Source organism: Gopherus evgoodei, chromosome 1 (assembly GCF_007399415.2).
Source record: "Gopherus evgoodei ecotype Sinaloan lineage chromosome 1, rGopEvg1_v1.p, whole genome shotgun sequence".
Lineage (NCBI taxonomy): Eukaryota > Metazoa > Chordata > Testudines > Testudinidae > Gopherus > Gopherus evgoodei.
Window position 1 is genome coordinate 221,998,930 of NC_044322.1, and position 22,259 is coordinate 222,021,188.

Below are 22,259 nucleotides of genomic sequence, written 5' to 3' on the forward strand. Positions count from 1 at the left end.
ACATACTCTGTGAATAACAACGAGCTGCTGGATTTGAGGCCAAGATTTAGTGGTGACAGAGGCTTTGGATATTATACTTTATATGGCACTCTTTGCTCAGGGCATGTACAAGTGCATGTCATTTTACTGTGAATTCCAGGCCTTGTTTATACTAGGGTTTTAGTCACTAGTATAGCTGCATTGGTGAGCTATACTGGTTCAGTGTGATTTGCATTGGGGAAGCTTACTCCATTTGAGGGGAAGCTCTTCCCAGAGCAAACCTCACTGCGCTGATGTCAGTTATGTCTACACTACTAATTTGCCACATGGCAACTACACTAGTGACTAACATCTCAGTGGAGAGAAGGGCTAAGTTTATTTTTCACCATGCCACATGCATCTCAGAAGAGTCTGTATGGAACAGGGATAAATGTATTAGAATAATCATACAGATTATTTTGCATGCTCTATAGTCTATTTTATAATTAGTGACATATAAGTCTTGTCTGAAAATATTTGGAGGATTATGACGGTTTTTTTTTTAATAGGCTTCCAAACTTTTACAAAGCTTGAGGGCTGTTAATCTTGAAGTCAGTGGCATTTTTTACCATTCACTTCAAAAAACGCAGACTCAGACCCAGAGCAAACAGACTTTTCACATGAGGTTTCCACAGCTTTCTGTTTTCAGTGGTGCTGGGCATACCATGAAAACATCCTTTGCTGGGATTATGTTTCTTGTGGCATAGTAATCTGATGTGAGGCTTCTTCTGCCTCTCCTGATGAAGTTGTTCCAGTTTGGATAAATAATTAAAGAGGGAATGGAGCAGGTTAACTGGCCCCTGCATCCATTCTCTTCCTGTCCCATTGATTATTTAAGTAGTTAGACACAGAAAAATAACTTTAAATACCAAGACAGTAACTCTAGTCCACAGGTTAGGACACTCACCTGGGAAGGGGAGACCTATGGTCCAGTGCCCCTGCTCCAGTCACTTTTTAGTTATTTATCCAGACTGGAACAACGTCAACAGGAGAGAGCGAGGAAGGTGACTATAAGAGTAGCCTTTAACCCCATGATTAGAGCATGCTCTTCTGAGTGGTGGGAGAGCCTGGTGTTAATTCTTTCTCCTTATCAAGTGGAGGAGAGAAATTGAAGCTGGTTCTTCCACATCCCAGACAAGTACTCTAACCCCTGGTTAGAGATAGGCACCACCACCTTCTACTCTGTTTGTTTTGTGTGGAGTTAGGTACCTGACTAACTCATTCTCACAAGAAGTGGCTTGCGTGCCTTAGCTGACTGCCTCCAGGACAGGGGTTCCTATGCGTGAATCGCTATCAGGGGTAAGCACATCTGTGCAGTCTGGACTCAGGCTCCTATCTCCCTGAGTGGAGTGGGGCTTAGGACACATCCCTGCCTAGTATCCTGGCTTCTCTGAATCCCATTCTGCCTGTCTCTCTCCATTCCTTGTATAAGGAGCCTAGACACCTTACTCAGTGTGCATGTGTATCACAGTGTGTTCTTGAATACTTCTAGGTGCCCAAAAGTGAGGTGTTGCAATGCTCAGCATCACAACATCTAAGAACCTTTTGTGAATCCAAGTCACAGTCCTTTGGTAGCTGGCTAGGGTCTATCAATACACTTTGGGTCAATACTTTTATTTCTTAAGATGCAATGAAGTATTTTGCTTTCCCAAAGTGAGATCCTAAGGTGCTGAGCACCCTGATTTTACATTGACGTGAATAAATGAGGCACAAAATGCCTGTTAGAATTCTATCTTGCAGGGCTTTCTTCCTCAAACAAGAGAATATTTAAAGGGGAGAAAAAGAACAGCATATCACCCCATAGCAGTGTCCTACCCTGGGTGTGTCACAGATATCATGTACATGAACTGGACACTTATGTGCCTTCTTTGGCTGACATCACACAGGAAGTGGTAACTGGCTTGCACATGTGCTGAATTTCTCACCAAACCTCTGTGGGGGTGGACATAGGTATCTTTACAAGAGAGAGTTTCAATTTGAATTGCCTAACCACCTTGGAATTCACTTTGCTAAAATACTGGTTTGTCTTTTGTATCAGCTGAGGTGTTCACGATGCTTGAAAACTCAAGGGGCAGAAGAGGCTTTGATCAGCTAAAAATGTACATAATCTTGGAAAATTTACAAAAATATAGATGAAAATTCTTAGCACAGAATGGCAAATTTGATAAACAACAAACACCACAGAAAAGATGTTTTGCATGAGTTTTATTTCTATTTATTTGAGAGTGGATAAGGCAAAATAAGTACATCATTACAGTTGCCAGTAGATTTGACTAAAGTGAAGCTTCTGTCATACCAGTTGTGTTGAAGAGGAATATTCATGCTGAGGGAAATGCTCAAAGAAAAATTTGGTGTGTTTGTGTGAGTGTATTCAAACAGATGCAAGAAGATGTTAGGATTCTGTAGTCTATTTGAATACAAAGCATTTATTAGCTAGAGGTGGGTGAGGAGGCAGCAGTGCTATGACTTTTTTCCATGTTTGTAGAGCAGCTCATTTCAGATGCAAAATATTACAGAATCACTGTTTTTTCTCTTTCTCTCTCTCATACACTCTATAGTTCTTTGTCTATTTGTTGTTTTCCTTAATTGGAAATAAAAGTAATTTAGGCTGGAAAATACAATATTTGAACATTTTTACATAAAAGACATTATAAAGTTAATTAAATATTTATTCACATGGTTTTCTAACTTTTCTCACTATGGTGGCTGATTGACAGAACAAGGGCTAGATTCACTGCCAGTGTAAATGCCCGCTAAAGAATGTCTGCCATCTTACACTGTCAGATGTTCCTGGAGGTGGAAAGTGTCTCCAATCCCATTTGCTGAAGGGTGGAAGATTAAGAGGCAGAACATCACATGGTATGGTATTGCCGCCCTTAGTTCTGTGCTGCTGCTGGCGGTGGTGCTGCCTTCAGAGCAGGGTACCCAGCCAGCAGCTGCTGCTCTCCGGCCACCTAGCTGTGAAGGCAGCACAGAAGTCAGGGTGGCTATTCTGCGACTCCCCCTCCAATAATGTTGCAACACCCCCCCTGCAATCTCCTTTTGGGTCAGGACCCCCAGTTTGAGAAACATTGACTTAAGAGCTTTACATGTTTATATGTTGCCATTTAAAATACATAATTCATGCTTTGTTCCAACACCATGAAATTTAAGATTTCAATATCTGAAACCACGAAATTCAAGTTTTTTAAAATGCTATGACTATGAAATTTGCAAAAATGGACTGTGAATTTGGTAGGGCCCTAATTATAAATATGGTCCCAAGAAGCATTTAAGTCAATCTCTTTATGCATTTAGAAGAGGCCCATGAGATTGCATTGATGTGTGAATGGAATGTGACCCTTTAGGTTAAGAGGGCTTGCTGCTTCCCAGCCCATCTAATCTCATCCTGCAGTGAAGTCATAAAGCTGAGCTTTTGATGTCTCAGTCCTTTCATTTCCTACTATATAGTAATATTCTGACATCACTCCAAACTCCAGCAGCAGGAAGAACCATGCTGGAAGGGAGAGAGACAGACTATATCAAACAGTCATTTAAAGTAATGAGAGATAGGCCCAAGCTGTAGAATTTATATCCAGGTCAGAACTTCCCAAACTTCACAGGGGTTGAGATCTGGTTCAGATCACTGGTTTGAGCCCATGGCTCTAAAAAATTATAAGAAGAGGTATGTAGGAATGACAAGCCAAAGAAACTTTAGTGTGCATAAATATTCTTCTTTTACTTTCAAATCAGTTCTAGTGATGAAACTCCTCTTTAATGTGCTTGTGTTCAGCTTCCTGTGTTTCTGAACTGAGAGATTCTGCTCTCATTTACAGACGTGTAAATCAGGAGTAACTTCATTGGCTTCAAAGGAGTTACTACCATTTTACCCCTTTTAACTAAGACTCTGTCCTTTATTCAGGCTTGTGGGAGAAGTTTGACCAGACGAGGAAAGTTCCCAAGGATGTGGTGTATCAAATGAGGCTGCTGCTCCACATTCCTAATCAATCAATATTTGCCCCAAACATTAAAACCAGTTTTGTTTAATAAAATTGTACATAACAATATATGTTCTTTTGTAAAAGCCCAAGGGAGCAGTCTATTATAAACTCAAAGTCCTGGGCTACACTTATCTTTGTTCCATTCTGCTTCATCTTCTTTTCTTGATGTCTTAATCCAGTCAGGCACTAAATCTGTCTCTCTTCTCACAGATAGGATATCCCAATTGCCAACGATCTCCAGCAAGGACCTTTTCACCTTGAAAATAGGGACAAACCCCATTCCGATAAAATTTATAATTATTTTCTGGAATTTGAAACCTGGAATGCAAATTCATATTTCATTTAAGGCAGATACCTTTAATCCTATTGCAAACATGGGTTAAAATGTCAAGAGATACTTACAGATGAGAGGATAAAGTGGTGCCATCCTCCCAAACCCATTTTTTAATGGCTGTGTCATATGACAGTCCAAACCAGTAATTTTCATGGTAACGAAGACCTTGGCAAACATCAGAAAGTTTAAATAACTCCTGCATTATGAAATCCTGCACAAGAACAAGAAAACCAATGTAAGTACTAAGTTTCTCCTGTTTGAATATTTCATTGGAAATGACAGAATAGTCTCATTAGAGTAATTAATGTTAGTGCTCTTGCACGGTGATATGTATCATCACTGGAGTTTCATGCAGTTAATGATTTCACAGGCCACTCAGTTTGGAAAAATTCTTGCCCTCAGGATATGCTAACCAAAAGGAAAATAAAAAGAATCGAGTGTCTCAGCTGAGTCCCTTTCTTTAGTGTCCTGGAATAAAATAACTGGCTGTCTATCAACCCCGCATTCCTTTTTTCTCTCCCACGCCGGAGGCCTAGATTTATAGTTGGTTCTCTCAAATAAAATTAAAGTGCTTTCAGAGGATATTAGGAGACAATAGGCTAGATTCTCAACTGGTGTAAATTAGCATAATTATATTACCCTCAATAGACTTAGCACCAGTTTATACCAACTGAGGATCAGACCCAGAACTTTTAACATTTGTGAGGTTTAGATTATAAATTGCCCAGAGCAAGAACTGTCTATTTGTTATATGTTTGTACAATACCTAGCACAACAGCACTGGGGCCACGCTTTATTACTGAAATGCATATTTATTATTCCGTACATCTGCTAAAATGATTTCACAAACTTTATTGTTCATTGTCCATTGTCTCCTCGTAACTCAAGATGAAATTTTGACAAATTACGGGTAAAAATATATCTTTATCTAACTGCTATTCCCATAAACTCAGCCTGGAGCCTGAGGGTCAGATCTTCTGATGGTGTAATTTGGTGTAGCTCTATTGAAGCCAATGGGGCAACATTGATTTACTTTAGCTGAAGATCTGGGGTAAAATTTTCAAAAGCACGTAAATGACTTGGGAGCCAAAGGGCCATTTTGAAATGTGTCTCAGGCACTTATGAGGCTAAGACTCAATGAGTTTCAATGAGGATCAGGCTCCTAAATACTTAAGTTGCTTTTGAAAATGGGACTTTGACTTCAAAATCACATCGGTGCTTCTGAAAATTTAACCTCAAAGTATTACTTTTGTCACTAAGATAAGCAGCTCTGACTCTGACTGCACACACAAGGAGCTAATCTGTGAAATAATAAATTGCGTTTTTATGAAGTCATTTTGGAGAGTAGATCTGCACTTTTAAGTTTTCAGATCAGTAACAAAATATAATTGTAGCCATTAGCAAATCACTTTTTGTCAACAATCACTATACATTGTTTTCTTTATTTTCAGCAGGAAATAACTGTAGTAAAAATGTAGTACTTTTGTATTAATGGATGACAAGGTTTATTTTTTTAATGGCTATCATTCCATATAAAAATATATATAATTTTAAAATGAAATAGTTCTTGAGAGATAAGGGAAGGAACAGATGATATTCATTAAGTTCATGGTGTGTATTTGTCCCGAGTCTCAGTCATGTTTTCAATATTATTAATTACTATCAATTAGGGCTGTCAAACGATTAAAAAAAATTGCAATTAATCATGTGATTAAAAATAAATTATGATTAATTGCACAATTAATTGCACTGTTAAACAATAATAGAATACCATTTATTTAAATATTTTTGGATGTTTTCTACATTTTCAAATATATTGGTTTCAGTTACCACAAAGAATACAAAGTGTACAGTTCTCACTTAATATTTATTTTTAATTACAAGTATTTGCCCTGTAGATAAACAAAAGAAATAGTATTTTTCAGTTCACCTCATATAAGTACTGTAGTGCGATCTCTTTATTGTGAAAGTGCAATTTACAAATGTAAATTTATGTACAAAAAACTGCATTCAAAAATAAAACAATGTAAAACTTTAGAGCCTACAAGTCCACTAAGTCCTACTTCTTGTTCAGCCAATCGCTCAGACAAACAAATTTCTTTACATTTTTAGGGGATAATGCTGCCTCCTTCTTGTTTACAATGTCACCTGAAAGTGAGAACAGGCATTTGCATGGCACTTTTGTAGACAGGGTTGAAAGATATTTATGTGCCAGATGCGCTAAAAATTCATATGTCCTTCATGCTTCATCTACCATTCCAGAGGACATGCATCCATGCTGATGACGGGTTCTACTCAATAACAATCCAAAGCAGTCCATCATTTTTACAATGAAAATATTTGTAATAAAAAATATAAAATGAGCACTGTGCACTTTGTATTCTGTGTTTTAATTAAAATCAATATATTTGAAAATATAGAAGAACATCCAAAAATATTTAATACATTTTTAATTGGTATTCTAATGTTTAACAGCGTAATTAAAACTGTGATTAATTGTGATTAATTTTTTAAATTGAGATTAATTTTTTTGAGTTAATGGTGTGAGTTAACTGAGATTAATCGACAGCCCTAGTAACAGTTATTTTTATTACTCCCAAAGATGTGCTAAGCAGAGAGCCTTAATGCTGTTAAGTCCCACATAAGCCCTCACAATAGGTTTTAAGTGGGACTCAGGTGGTGCATAGTACATGTCAGTTTGACCATACAGGACTCTAGTGTTCTGTAACAGTGCTGAAAATAGTCCTGTCCCATCTACCTTAGTAGTTTTGTTTTTTAATACCAGTTGAGGGGAATCCAGTAGGTTTATTGTGTCAGTATTGGGCCAATGAAGCAAGCACTACTAGTACTGTAGCCTGTTAGGAAGATAATTAAACAGTTAAAAGCATTTCTAATACTGCAGTTACATTATGTTCTAAATAACGAATGGCTGCAGCTTTCCATTAACCATATAACAGTGAATTGTATAGTTTATTCTGCCTTAGGCCATTTAGACATTTTTATCTTGTTGAATTATGTTGACCAGTATTAAAAAATAAATAAATATTTACCAGTTCTTCTTTGCTGTCTATCTGAAGCAGCTTGGAAGCTAGTGAAGAACAATAATCTTTACTCTTTTGCCAAATTTTAAATTCATTAGAAAAGTGGTAGTAATCCTCTCCGTACTGTAACCATTTATCTGGACATAGGCAGCATTTGAAGCCTTCAAAACAAAACTAAGTTGATGGTTACACCGTATTTATCAGTCGTTTGAGGGTGATGCAGTTTAATTTCAGAGAAATTTACCTAGCAAAATATCATTCTATGGCTGGAAACACTTGCATTTTAACACTCTCCAGTACCACTCATCCATCTGTAACCCTTTTGCCCCTCTGAGTTGGCAGCAACAAGGGCCGGGTTCAGTATCCAGGGGTTCTGTTTTAATAACACCATGCATAATCGTCTCGAGCTCACACCCAGTGACCTGGGACACTTACATACCACACCCTCCTGGGCGCCTCTAGGAGGCAATACTTCCCCTCTCGCAAGCACAGAGTCTGAGTGTAGCAAAATCCTTTTAATAAAGGAAGGAAACAATGCGGCATCCCATTGGAGAAACACCACAAACAGGATTATAACACACACCATAGACAAACCCACCTCCAAGTACATTTGGCAATGTCCTTTTCCCCTTAGGGTCTTAAGTCCAATTATCCCAAAGTCCAACAACCCAAAAGTCTCTGGTCAGTGCCACCCCAGAATTCAAGAGTTTATCTGCAGAGTTTTACTCCCCCAGCCTGGGTGGAAATGGGGGGGAGTCCACACAGGATGTTAAGGGGCACCTTATGTGGACCAGGGCCAACTGCTCCACCTCTTCATGGAGTTCTACTCCAGCCTTCACCACAACCCGCTCCACCACACCAGCTGTGCTGCTTCTCCAGCTGTCCCTGCAAACCACTTCACTCCACTCACTGTTCCATTGGCTGCTCTAACACGCTGCAAACTGCTCCACTCTACCAGCTGCTTAACAATAGGTCTTCAGGCTCCCCAACTGGTTAACACAGCACTCAGTGATTTCAGCTCTTAGTAGGGGAGCCCTGATGCTGGTGCACCATTGGCCCAACATGAATTCAGCTCAGAAGTCTCTAGATGGACTCCTAACAGAATCAAAATCAGCTCTACTCTTTAACATTGGAGAAAGAAGGATGTGCAATTAGTGGCCCCAGCCTTACCCACACTCCTACCTCTCAATTCATGGGATTTTGGAACCCATGGCCCATGTTTAGCAAGTACCACCCAACTGAGGTTGAGTCATCTCTGTCACAAAGCAGTCCCACAGTTCTCCATTCACACAATCAGAGTGACAAACTTTTTTTTCCTCCTGTCCCAATAACAAAGAAATTGGGGATCCCAGAGCTGTTAAAATAGCCATCCCAGTCTGCTGTGGGCTTATGCTAAGTGGGGAGTGGGTGCCAATGCAAATGCTCGAAATCTCTTTCCACACTCTTTGAAATTTTTGAAATTCTTTCTACACTCCCTACAATTCACCACCAGATGTCAGGGTAGCGCTCATCCTGACTCTGCTTGCACATCATTATTTCTTCGGTCTATTTGTAATGAGACTTATTGCCAAAAATGTCATTAGCTGTTGCATGATTAAGGGCCTTACCCTATTCCCATTGAAGTGTCAATGGCAAAATTATAATTTATTTCACCATGAGCAGAAGCAGGCTCCAAGTGTATTCAAACATAGTTTTGCATACAATTATGACACTGCCTTGGGATGACAGCAGATTCCCCAACATGGTTTAGTTCCTCAGTAGCTTGCCAGCTGCTGGACAGCCTTTGAAAGGTTTAAGTTCTGTGCTTGTAGAAGCTCCAGCTGCTGGGTGAGGTTCTCCAGGTTTTCCCTATGCTGGGTGAGGTTGTCATGCTCTCCAGCTTTCAGGCAGGACAGCTGACAGACTTCAGATCAGAATAAGGGAACAATACATTGTTTTTACTGGGCCATGGAGGACATGAAATAATCGACAGAACAATGATCACTGTAACAGCTGTAATGTTTTATATTATATATCATTGTCCTCCCCCTCAACCACTGCAGGGTGCGGCAATGTTTTTGATCTAATTTTGCATCATAGTTATCTTGAGGCAGGGACAATGGGCCGTATTCTGATCTGACTTAGACTAGTGGGTGATGGGGTGTGTACCCCATACTGGGCACTGAAAGGGTTAAGGGTAGCTGGAGAGTTCAATTATGGCACCTTGTAGCAACTACAGTGTGTGTCAGGCCCAGTTAAGGATGAGTCCCAGCTGGGGAGGAGCTAAGTGGAATATAAAGGAAGGGCTTCAGGATACTAGGGAGGCAGGAAGCCCAGGGAGACCAGGCCTTGGGATCCTCTTCTAGAAAAGTTCAGAGGGGTAGCCATGTTAGTCTGGATCTGTAAAAGCAGCAAAGAATCCTGTGGCACCTTATAGACTAACAGACATTTTGGAGCATGAGCTTTCGTGGGTGAATACCCACTTTGTCAGATGCATCTGACGAAGTGGGTATTCACCCATGAAAGTTCATGCTCCAAAACGTCTGTTAATTTATAAGGTGCCACAGGATTCTTTGATGCTCTTCTAGGAAAGGAACTCTGGTAAAAAGCTAGAAGAGACACAGGGAAGCCATGGTGGTGGAGTGAGCTATGATAAAAGGGCAGGAATCAGCCTCCAAAAGAAAGCCCTGGGAGCTGTTGCTCCTTACAGGAGCTGGAAAGAACTCATTGAGCCTGGAGAGGGGCTGTGGAAAAGGACCTAGAGACAGGCCAAGGTAGGAAGCAGTCCTGGGAAGCAGTAAACCCTGATACACGAGGTAAGGACTATTGAAAGCCTGGAGACAAGGGGTGTAAGGAACACTGGGCCAGAATTGGGGGCCAAAGAGCTGGCATAGCATCATTGGACTATTAACTGTGATATTTTCTTACCCTGGAAGGGATGGGGCTGAATGCAGCCTTACTGGAAAGCCAAGTCATGAGAAGAATCATTGCAGGGTTGGAGTGATTGTTGGCAAGGGGCACTAGACAGGGGAGTTGGAACAATTTGTAGAGAGGGGGTGCTGAGAGCCATTGAACCAAACTGTAAATCCTTGCCAGGGGTGCAGCAGAACCAGAGATGAAAGTAAACCAGTCTGGTCCTGTATGGCATACCTACAAGAGCCGGTACACAGCTGACCATACTGGAAGGGGACAGCTTCCCCAGGCTGGCAATTTAAAAAGATCCTGGCTATGGGCAGCGGCCAGAGTCCCTGACCATTTAAATCACTGCCAGAGCTCTGCTGCTCTGCTAGAGCCCCTGGGTAGTGGTGGCAGCCGGGAGCCCCAGAGATCTGGCAGGGACAGTAATAACCATGCAGCCATTAGAGCTGGATGCTGAGAGAGAAGGAGGGAATTGGAAGAGCTGAGCAGCTGCTACATTAAAAGTTGTGTAATGCAGGAAGGGTGAGTGATATGGGAGAAGGGAGAAAGAGTTTCTTTGCCTCTTCCTATTGCTCTAGTTGTTGCTTATCTCTTCTGTTTTCTTAAGTGGCCCTTCTAGTCACAATCCATTGGTCAACAATTTACAATAATTATAAGAATTCAGGAGAGGGAAGAATCAGAGATCTGGAGTAACTGAGGGAACAATGGAAGAGGAGAGAATGGGAGGGAAACAGGGATTCAGAAGAACAAAAGGAGAAGAAAGAGAAGGCAGTGGGGGAAGTGACAGAAGGGGAATGGGACAGGGCAGAAGGGAGAATGGAATAGTCCAAAGTGGGGTATAGAAGGGGATAAAGAAGCAGAATGGAGAGGGAGGGGAATAGAGAGAACCATCAGTCTTCCCCTATGCTGAGCCAGCAGGGCGCAGGCCCAGGTTTGGGAGACCTCGTTGTGGGTGACAGATAAGCACAGGAGACTAATGCCCTGATTTATATAGGGGAGTGGATAACCTACTTTGGATTTAGGGTTTTGTACGTCATTAATACTTGCATTTGGCATGGTTTATAGGCCAAATTCTCTGTTGGTATAACTCCACTGGAGACAATGGGCAGAATTTGGCCCTATATGTCTAAATGCACATCCATTAGGAAATATGTGAGTTGGTTTCTCCATGCCGTGGCTGTATGTTTATAAGTAGAATGATCACCCTTAATATCTACCTGCTGATATTTACAGTTGGCATCAAAGATCCTCGCAGTTGTCAGCAAAGCCAAACAGAGGATCTCAAGAATCACCGCAATGAGCCACCACTGTGGAGATGGTGATGGAGACTCTAAGAGGGAAAAAAGTAACAGAAAGACAGGTGGAAGAACTGAGGGGCAGGGTGAAAAGTAATTGCGCTGTTTGAGTCCAGGTAGGCAGCCCATGGCTGGAAATTGGAAAGGTCAACTCAACCAACATACCTTTATACCATTAGAATGTGCTGTGCAATACACTCTTACCCCAGCTGGAAAGCACTGGCCAATGGGCCCCTTCAGTACATGAGAGTACTAGTCAACATGCCTCTCTTCTCCCCCATAAAAGAATAATTTGCTGATGTATGATTGTGACCCTCTGTACCTCGGGGGAACAACTAGCATCCCCATGTTCAACCCTGTAAAATGATTGTGTGGTATCCAATGCAAAGTTTGTCATGTCAGGTGTCTTTGGAAGGCTCACAATGCACTGAGCATTATTGTTACAGTAATGTTATAGGTTATAATTTCATGGATGTAGTTACGAGGCTGAAAATGTATCCTCGTGGCTTAAAATAAATCCAGGCAAAAAATCTCCAAGTACAGAGAGACATTCACACCTCATCAGGGCAGGTATGGAACAGACCTGGCCCAGCCTCACAGGAGCAAAGGATGCAGGCGTAGGCAGCAACAAAAGGATCTGTTGGACTCTCGAATGAGTCACCTCCCTTCCTTTGCCAGTTTGGGACTGCGATTAGGTAATGCTCACCTGACTTTGAAGTGCGGTGGGCAAAGCCAAGAGGGAAGAAAGAACATTATAAAAGGGAGAGACATTTGCCATGCTCTCTTTCTCTCTTCCACCTATGCCTACAGACATCACCACCAAGCAGCTGAAGCCCTGATCAAAGGAGAAAGCCTTGCTGAAGAGCAACCAGCCAGCCTGTGCTGAGAACCATCTAAGTTTGTAAGGGCATTGAAAGTGTTAGGATCAGCTTAGAATGAATTTTGCTTTTATTTCATTTGAACAAATCTGACTTGTTGTGCTTTGGCTTATAATCACTTAAAATTTATCTTTGTAGTTAATAAATCTGTTTGTTTATTCTACCTGAAGCAGTGTGTTTGGTTTGAAGTGTTTCAGAGATTCCACTGAGGATAACAAGCCTGGCACATATCAATTTCTTTGTTAAATTGGCAAAATCATATAAGCTTGCAGTGTCCAGTGGGCATAATTGGACACTGCAGGATGGAGGTTTCTAGGGTTATGTCTGGGACTGGAGATATTGGCTAGTGTCATTTGGTTGCACAATCCAAGGAGAAGCTTACATGCCAGAGGCTATGCGTGAACAGTTTCTCACAGGAGTGGGGTTCTCACAGCAGAGCAGGGTATAAGACTGGCTCCCAGAGTTAAGGATTGAAGTGACTTAGCACATCACTGGTCCGGATAACATGAGGGGAACATCAGAGTGGTATATTGCAGTGATTTCCTAACTAGTTCAGTGGAAACACCAGACTCCCTGACTTTTTTTAATAGTTTGTAACAGTGAAATTTTGCAACTGCATAGAGAGAGATCTGAATTACACATTAGTGTAGACAGAAGAAAGGTTTCAATCTGTTTATCCTCATTTTACTAAAATTCCTATTGAAAGGGGTAGAATATCCCATCACTTTCATTCTGTGACATACCAGAAGGAAAAACAGCAGCGATATTAAGTGTAAATGTTGAAACTCATTTCCTGAAACAGAGAGGCAAGTGAGTGATGGTTATCTGTTCTAAAAATGAAAGGAGCATTTGGCAATGTAATAAGCACATTTTAAATGCTTAGATGATAGAAAAGATTCGTAGTCCAAGGCTATTGTGTTCCTCTAGTCTGACCTCCTTTACAACACAGGCCATAGAACTTCCTCCAAAATAATTTCTAGAGCAGATCTTTTAGTAAAACATCCAATCTTGAAATAAAAATTGCCCATGGTGGAGACCCCACCACAACCCTTGGTAAATTCCAATGGTTAATTATTCTCATTGTTAAAAATGTACTCCTTATTGCCAGTGTGGTTGAAGAGCACATTATTAAAGATTTGTTTCCCCATAGTTTATAAGTATAGACTTATAGTAATCAAGTCACCTCTTAATCTTCTCTTTGTAAAATTAAATAGATTGAGCTCCTTGAATCTATCACTAGTAGGCATGCTTTCTAATCCATTAATCGTTCTCCTATTTCTTTTCTGAACCCTCTTTATTTTTTCAACGTCCTTCTTGAACTGGACACAGTATTCCAGCAGCGATCTCACCAGTGCCAAATGCAGAGTTGAAATAACTTTTCTACTCTTATTTGAGTTTCCCCTGTTTATGCATTCAAGGATTGAATTAGCCCTTTTGGCCACAGTATCACCGTGATATTCAGCTGATTAACCACCACAACCCCCAAATATTTTTCAGAGTCACTGCTTCCCAAATAGATGGATAGACTTCTAATTGATAGTGGATAATTAGGTAGGTAAATGGTACCTGGAGATCTGAAGGCAGAAGCTGGAGTTTATGAATAGAATTTTATAGTGGTGCATCCATCCTCATTCTCCATAGCTAACCTGCTGCTGCTCCTTTGTGGCAAGTGACAGACAGGCACATTGGCTGTTTGGTTATAAGAGGGAAGAAGTAACTTATAGAAGAAATATTAATGACCTTTGAAGGTTCTGGCTGAAACCACACTGAAAGTCTTAGACATATGCTTCTAACTTGATGTGCTGATGCTACCCAAAATGTTCAGAGCAAAGGGGTTTTCATATCTTTAAGAAGTGGAGTGATTCTGGCAGGATTAAGGGATCTAAGATTGGACTTGTTTTTTCTCAATTCTGTTTCTAAAGTGTATTTAATTTATTTATATATAAAAATTAGATTAATGATAATCCCAGTTCTGATGACAGTAGGTGGGTGATGGAAAGCTGTCAGGGCAAGATATATTTAGGTCATTCTGTGAAGAATCTAAGAATCCTCTGTCATGAAGAACTTTCATAACTTAATGGAGGCTCTGAATTGATTTGTCCAGCCTTGTAGAAAACTAGCAGCAGCTGAAAAACAGTTCTTGCTTTCCCTTTCACACTGATCCACCCTTGAGCACTGGGCACCTTGGTGCTTCCTATTTACTGTCTGTGACACACAATAGCTTGGTCTCCAGAGGGTTATAATAGTTGGTGTGATTTTGGTTGCTGACTTTAGTATGCAGGTGGTGGTGGTGTTGGAGGTTTGGAGATGCAGGTGAAAACTATGGTTGAGTTTCAAAGGGGATTCAAGCAGATGATGGAGGGAAAGTGAGTGGAAGCTGAAGGTAAAACTCAAGACTTGCTGATGCAAATACACATCTCTTTCTCCTCTTTGTGTAGTCCATCTGCAGTCAGATGGCCTGATTTTTCTCACACTGTTGTAAATCAGTTAGAATCACCAGGCCCATTAGGCTGAGCTTGTGACAACACCACAATATTTCTATGACAATGAAGTGATGTGACAGACACAGGACTGTATCATCCCCATAGGCAGTCAGCAGTAATGTTAAGTAGGGCTGTGGGGAGAGATATCTTACTGAACATATAAACATTGGCAATAATAACAAGAGTCACAGAGGAAATTACCCAGGGCCCACTCCTGCAGACCTTTGGTAATTTGATCAATCCTTAGTCATGTGAGTAAGTCAATGGGCCTATTGTTGTGAGGAAGAATTTTTCATGTGACTAAAGTTCTGCAAGCCAGGCTCTTTGCTTTTACTTTTTGCATAATTAAGCTTTGCATTTATATAGTGACTTTCATCTGATAGTCTTGCAGAGATTTCCAAAGGTAGGTAATAATTTGGCAGAGTGCAGCTTCCTCCATAATTATGAATGGAAACCACAATAACTGGGCTGGTGGTTGTACTCTGACTGGCTGGTGATTGTTCTGAAATACTGTGATTGGTTGAGTACCATCTATGTCCTTTTGCTCAGACTCATTAACACTTTGTTTGATTGCAGCAGAGAAATTCAAAATACCCCCACACATTTATCTTCTTTATATACAGGATGACCTGGAATGAAAATGTTATGGCTTCTACATGCACCGGGTTTCAGCAAAAGTGTGTTCTTTTCACACCTCTAGCAGTTTGGGTCGTCACAATTGTAGGTGTGAGTTTTTCCAAATCTCAGCACCGCACAACCCTGACTGAAGCAAACTCTATCTACTGTCACTCTAGGATGGAAAGATACACATTCATTTGGCTTGACAAAATCAGTGTTGTTAATACTAGGATCATTGCAGTGGAGCAAGTAAAAATTTTTTAAAAAACTGAAAAAATTTGCTTGTCCATGTAAGTGAGGGAAAAATTGTGCTGATGATAAACCAAACACAAGGGAGACAGGAGCATAGGATAAACAAAGACCATACAAGCTTCTCCCTGACTGTGTACCTCAGTGTGCCCACCAACATCTAACCTATATAATCCACTGCTGACCCTTGTGTGATAGAATCCCTGGGGTGCAGCCTGGAACCATGGGACCACTCTGTCCCCTTAACTCTCCAGCCTGGGCTATCTCTCACAATGCTTTGCTAGTGACAAGCAGCAAACCACTCCAGGCACTGTGATCACTCAGCATAGTCAGACGTGAAGCACTGCATCCAGTTAGATTTCATGAATGCTCTCATAGCCACTCATGAATCACACAGAGCAAGGCACCAGCCAAATCCTCCCACCTCCCAGGCTTGTACCTCAGGAATATACCATCTTGCACTGCTGAAGACAAGCAGTGCAAGTTTATTAATTGGTTCACCACTTCATTAATGAAAAGTGGGTATACACAAGCCTTTGTAAATCTGAGTAGATTTGCCAAACACTTCAGGCAAACTCACTGGTAAAGATAAACAGTTCAACATATGTATTGACTATAAAAGATTATAAGTGATAGGCAAAAAGTCAGAGATAGTTACCAAAATAAAATAAAATATAAGCATGCAGTCTAAACTCTCAACCCTATTAGATTGGGTAACATCTAAATTAAACTGGATATTGCAGTTCATAGTACACATAATACCTGGGCCAGTCCCCTCTGTTGGGGTCTTCAGTCTTCTGAGTGTCCTTATTGGTATTGCAGCTTAGGTGGAGGGAGGAGAAAAGGCCAAGCATGTGGTCGCTGTGTTCTGTTTTATACTCTTAGTCCATGTGCTTGGAGAACACAAGTCTAGGCATGTCTGATGAGTGTTGCTGAGTCACGAGGTGAAGCAATACCTCAGTGTGTCTCCTGTGAGTGAGTCATTGACTTGCAGCTCCTCTACTGGACAATGGCTGGTGATGTCTGTTCAACACCCACCTGGGCTTTGCTTACCTCCCTTGTCATTGTTTTTGGAGAGCTAGTATCTGGGTGCTTCCCAAACCCACAGCATGTTTTAGTGGCAACCATACAACACAATTCTCATAACTTCATATGCATTAATGATACACATATTTAGATGGAATAGTAGGTTTCAGCATATCATAACCGTTCCTGATACCTTACATAGAATGCTTTATATGCAATATTACAATTATATACAAATGATGAGTATGGGGGTTACATGGTGCTCCCCTGGGGGGCAGAGTGTCACACCTTGAATCTCCCCACATCACACACACATGTACACAGCTGTGTCAGTGCACTTTGTCATACCAGCATGGTTTTAGGAGTAAGCATGTCCTATTCTTTGGGGAGTTCCTGGGTATGTTGTTGTGGATTTCCAGTGCTGGAGGATGATTCTGTCAGGTCTTAGGGCTTGGCTACACTTGCAGATGTAGAGCACTTGGAGTTAAATCAACCTTCGAAGACCGCAGCAGGGAAAACACTGCCGTGAGTTTACACTGTCAGCTGCAAGCTCACTGGCATAGTCACATTATCAGCTCTTGCAATGCCACAAAGAACAGTGCATTGTGGTAGTTATCCTACTATTCAAGTGGCTGCAACGTGCTTTTCAAATGGGTAGGAGTAGAGTGGGACAGGGAGTGTGTTGTGTGTGTGGCGGGAGAGACAGTGTGTTTTGGTGGGCCTGAGAGTGTGTCAGCATGCTGTCTTGTAAGTTCAGGCAGCAGCTGACCTTCCTCCCTCCACTCCTCTCTCACACACACTCACAACAGCAGCATTCCACATTAATGGTTTGCTTTGTCCTGGAGCAGCTAAGCATGCCATCTATCAGAAACAGAGCTTTGAAAGGGGATATCCGCATGCCTGCAGCTGATTTCAAAACAATGAGACAAGTGGCCACTTGACTTCAGGGGCTTATGAGACGTTTCTGGAGGCCAGTCACAGTGCAGTAATGCAACACTTCATCCACACTGACGCTGGTGCAACAAGCTTTATGGAGGTGGATTATGAGGAGGCTTTCCAGCTGCAGAGTCCAGGCACTCTACATGCCTTGCCTGTGTGGACACCTCAAGAGTTAGGGTGCCTTGGGCTGCTTTAATGTGCTCTAATTTGCAAGTGTAGCCAAGCCCTTAGTTACACATTTAGGTCCAGAAACATCCTTCTAGAATTTTAAACCTCATTTCATCACCTTAAAGATCTTTCACAATTGCACTCCAGCCTACTTCCTTCCTTTCATCTCTTACTACATTGCTTTCCCACCCCATACAGTCACCAATTCCAATCTCAATGTCATGTTCATTTCACTGTCCCACTTCTGTTTCTGTGACTGTATGAAAGGAACACCTCGATCCTGGTCCAGCAAGCTACCATCCTTCTTGAATTTCAGTGCCTCCTCTGACTTCTGTGACAGCTCCAAAGTGAACCAAACTAAACTTTAAAAAATATTTTAAATTCTTCCTTCTTTGGGGCTTCTGAGTGAATGCCTACTTCTCTGCTTCTCTTTATTAAATTGTGTACTGTTTGGTGCATGGACTGTCTTCATTTTCTGTCTTGTACATCCCTTTGACAAAAGGCTGCTGCACCCAACTGCTCTCCTGCTTGGCCAGCCCTGTCTGAACTGAACCTTTTGAATGCTCCCATCACTGAGAGCAGAAGCAAAGGGCTTCCTGCATCCGCAGCAGCTACTTAACCATCACCTCACCAGTGTGGGATTGACACATCCCATCACACACCCTCCTGCTCAGGCTTGGATCTGGTAGTGGTCCATCCTCTAGTCTCTCCCTCCTGCTTGTGAGAAGAAATTGGCATTGACATGCCCCTAGCCTGGCTGGTGAAGTACCTGAAAGTCATACGGTTACAGGGAGAGGTACCATCACATGATCCAGGCATTGGTGTGTTTTATTGAATTGAACCAGAGAAGGGGTGTGTGTGGTCCATGATAAACTGAAAGAGGTTTCAGATACTAATGCAAGGCTTCAACTGCCCACTTCACAGCCAGTGCCTCATTCTCAATGGTAGAGTATTTGTTTTAACAGCAGAACAGCTTCCTGCTAAAGTAGAGCATTGGATGTTCCTTTCCAACCACAGCCTAGGACACTACAACCCCAAGGCCCACCTTGGAGGTATCCATCAGGAGGATGAACTGCCTTGCAAAATTGGGATTGTAGACAATGATTTTAGTTTAGTATCTACTGTCATGTGAATTTATGATTAATCTATATGTTATATTACATATATTCACTGTACATTAATCAGAGTTGATTTGTAGGATTATCAAAGTATAAGGTTGATCAGCATTTTGAGGAACTATGTAGTAGTCATAAGTAAGACAAGCTGAAATGCAAGAATCCGTGGGCTGAGCCTGCAAGACTTTAGCTTAACTATTTTAGGCCTTGGAGACAAGAAATAATGGTGCAAGTCAATGACTGAGAAATAACCTGAGAGACTATGGGAAAGAGGTACCAATCGGTAATATTGCAAAGTATAACTGGAAAGATTAAATTTAAATTATAAAATGCTGTAACAACAAATATTGTCTCTAATATGCCTTAACTGCAAGATAAAGGTGGTACGTCAATGTTAACAAGAATCTACCCAACCTATAGAATTCAGGATCCCTTGCGTTTCCATGGGACACAGACCAAAGGAAAGAAAGGGAGGATTGATACTTTCATGTACATGCACAGAATGTAGGTATAGACAAACTCACGGTATAAGAAAGGGTGCCTAGAGCAGGAAAATTGAGCTTCCTATGGGAAACTCCAGCAGGAACCACTCCTGTATTGATGATTAATCCATAAGAGGGCCAACAGACTCTAACACCATCTAGGAGGATGTGAGTATGTCTCTAGGTATAACTGGTACATTATACTTATCTTTAGGAATAATATATGCTATTACATTTATAGTTTTGTAGGTAATTTTAATAACACTACTAAAAGATAGATGCTCTTGTAATTGTGTGTGTTATTTGCCTATGGTTTCATGTGTCCTTATAAACTCCAGATTGAGAACGAACAGAGATAACTCTGTTGAACTTGAGACTGTAGCCGCCAGAGCTGATCCCACTGAAGTATGATTCACATTAAATAGAATAAAAGGCTACAGGAAGGAAGAGAATGGGCCCCTGATTTAGTCAGTCCTTCAAGACCTGAAAAGCTCTTTCATAGTCCTCCAACCATTGCATTTTCCTCAGCCTGGTACTTTTTTACAAGGTCTGAGAGGGGGGCAGTTATTGTGGCAAAAAATGGCACAAAAAGTCAAAAATAGACCACCAGTATAGGAAACTGCTGTACTTGTTTCTTGTTGGGGGGACTGGGCAATTGCTCAAGGCTTGAACCTTGTTAACCAGGGAATGTGACTGTCCCTGCCCCACACTGTACCTAAGGCACATTACCTCTCTTTATCCCAGGTGATGTTTGGCTGGGTTTGCGATCACTCCTGCCTTCCTGCATCCAGAGCAGCTCCTTAACACTCACCTCACCAGTGTGGGGTTGATACACCATATCAGGAGTGGCGTACCATGGATTTACATAGTGGCGTTATGATAGGTTCTTTTTATTATCTATTCCTTTCCCAATGTCCCGTTAGCTTTTTTTGGCTGCTGTTGAACACTGAGCAGACTTTTTTCAGAGAACTAGCCATGGTGACTCTAAGATCTTTCTTTGGAGCTGTAACAGCTAATTTAGACCCCATTATTTTGCATGAATAGTTGGGATTATGCTTTCCAATGTGCATTACTTTGCATTTATCAACCTTGAATTTCCTCTGTCATTTTGTTGCCCAGTGACTCAGTGTTATGCGATCCCTTTGTAACTCTTCTAAGTTATCTGGACTTAACTATCTTGAGTAATTTTGTATCATTTGCAAACTTTGCCACCTCACTATTACCCCCTTTACCAGATCATTTATGAATATGATGAACAGCACCGGTCACAGTACAAATCCTGCTGTTCATCTCTCTCCACTGTGAAAACTGACCATTTATTCCTACCCTTTGTTTTCTATCTTTTAGCCAGTTACTGATCTATGACAGGACCTTCCCTTTTATCCCATGACTCCTTATTTTGCTTAAGAGCCTTTGGTGAGGGACCTTATGAATGGCTTTCTGAAAGTCCAAGTACATTGTATTCACTGGATCACCCTTGTCCACATGTTTGTTGACCCCCTCAAAGAATTCTAATGGATGAGTGAGGCATAACTTCCCCTTACTACAAAGGCCGTGTTGACTCTTCCCCAAAAAATCTTGTTTATCTGTGTGTCTGATAATTCTGTTCTTTACTACAGTTTGAACCAATTTGCCTGGTACTGAAGTTAGGCTTCTAGATTAGTATTTTTTTTTGGCCTGCTGAATTACACATTTATACTTGGCTTGCCAGAGTAATGTTCCTTTCCATTTTCCTCAGTAGGATTTGATTTCTAGTTTTTAAAGGATGCCTTTTTGTCTCTAACAGCTTCTTTTACTCTAGTTAGCCATGGTGATGTGTTTTTGGTCTTCTGGGGTTTTTTTTCCTTAAAAAAATTTTAGGGATATATGTTTAGTTTACATCTCTATTCTATCAGAATACGATTCTGTGAAAGTTTCCCCAACCAGCTCTGAGTACAATGTATCTCCTTATTATGAGCTTGGGAAAGGACTGAATCCATCAAAATATATATGGATTATTTTGGCTGATATTTATGTTACTGCTTATAGTTAGTGATATATAAATCTTATGAGAAAAGGATCGATGGCTTAGTTTGGATAAGCAGACAAAAGTTGAACTTCTCATGTCTGCAAATCTTGTGAGGAAGCGGGCTTTCAGCATTAGATTTCCAGTGCTTTCTGCTTCTGGTCGGGCTGGAAACACCCCAGAAACTATCTGTCTCTTGTACTATTTTGGCATTTCAGGCTACGATAAAAAAACACAGAGGCTGCTGGTGCAAATGATAAATACATTTAATTCCAATGCTGTTTTACTCTTAGAAATGATATCACAAATGCCATTGTGGAATCCCATATTTATTGTGTCTGTGTGATTTCAGAGCAAAATTGCTCTATCTACTAGTAAAAATATGTCTTTTTTCTAACTACCAATCCTGAAATTTTACCTTGGACTCGACAGTCAAGCTACATTAATGGACTGATTTGAATGACAAAGTTAAATTAGAGATCATTATAACATAGGTAATAATGTTCACAAAAATAAATTCAAATTTTTAATTAAAATATTATTTTTTTTACAAAAATCAACATTTTCAGTTTCAAAATGTTTCAATCAGCTATAGAGCTGGTTGAAAAATAGGATACATTTTTCTTGAGAATGTCAAAAAAATCTAACTTGTTTTTTCATTGAAATGTGTAAAGACAGGGAAAAAAAGAAAGTTGTGAATCTTGAAAATTTCATCCACCTCTATTTTTAA

General features: G+C 40.8%; 1 protein-coding gene across 1 annotated transcript; it reads right to left on the reverse strand.

The window, feature by feature from the left end:
* Window positions 1-3,606: 3,606 nt before the first annotated feature.
* On the reverse strand, window positions 3,607-20,362 carry LOC115644465 (natural killer cells antigen CD94-like). The gene is made up of 5 exons (XM_030548841.1): window positions 20,254-20,362; window positions 11,503-11,601; window positions 7,383-7,534; window positions 4,401-4,543; window positions 3,607-4,316 (listed from the first exon to the last, which is right to left on the reverse strand). Exons 1-5 carry the CDS (start codon window positions 20,360-20,362, stop codon window positions 4,178-4,180), a joined length of 642 nt encoding a protein of 213 aa, XP_030404701.1. The 3' UTR covers window positions 3,607-4,177.
* Between the last annotated feature and the right edge of the window lie 1,897 nt (window positions 20,363-22,259).

Bases quoted from the DNA above. Each gene is read 5' to 3' on its own strand.
- LOC115644465 (XM_030548841.1), bottom strand. From the start codon at position 20,362: ATGGTGTATCAACCCCACACTGGTGAGGTGAGTGTTAAGGAGCTGCTC. The intron at 11,602-20,253 runs GTAATGTGCCTT...TTTCCCTCTTAG, and splicing joins ATCACCTGGGATAAAGAGAG to AGTCTCCATCACCATCTCCA. The intron at 4,317-4,400 runs GTAAGTATCTCT...TTTGCATTCCAG, and splicing joins ACCACTTTATCCTCTCATCT to GTTTCAAATTCCAGAAAATA.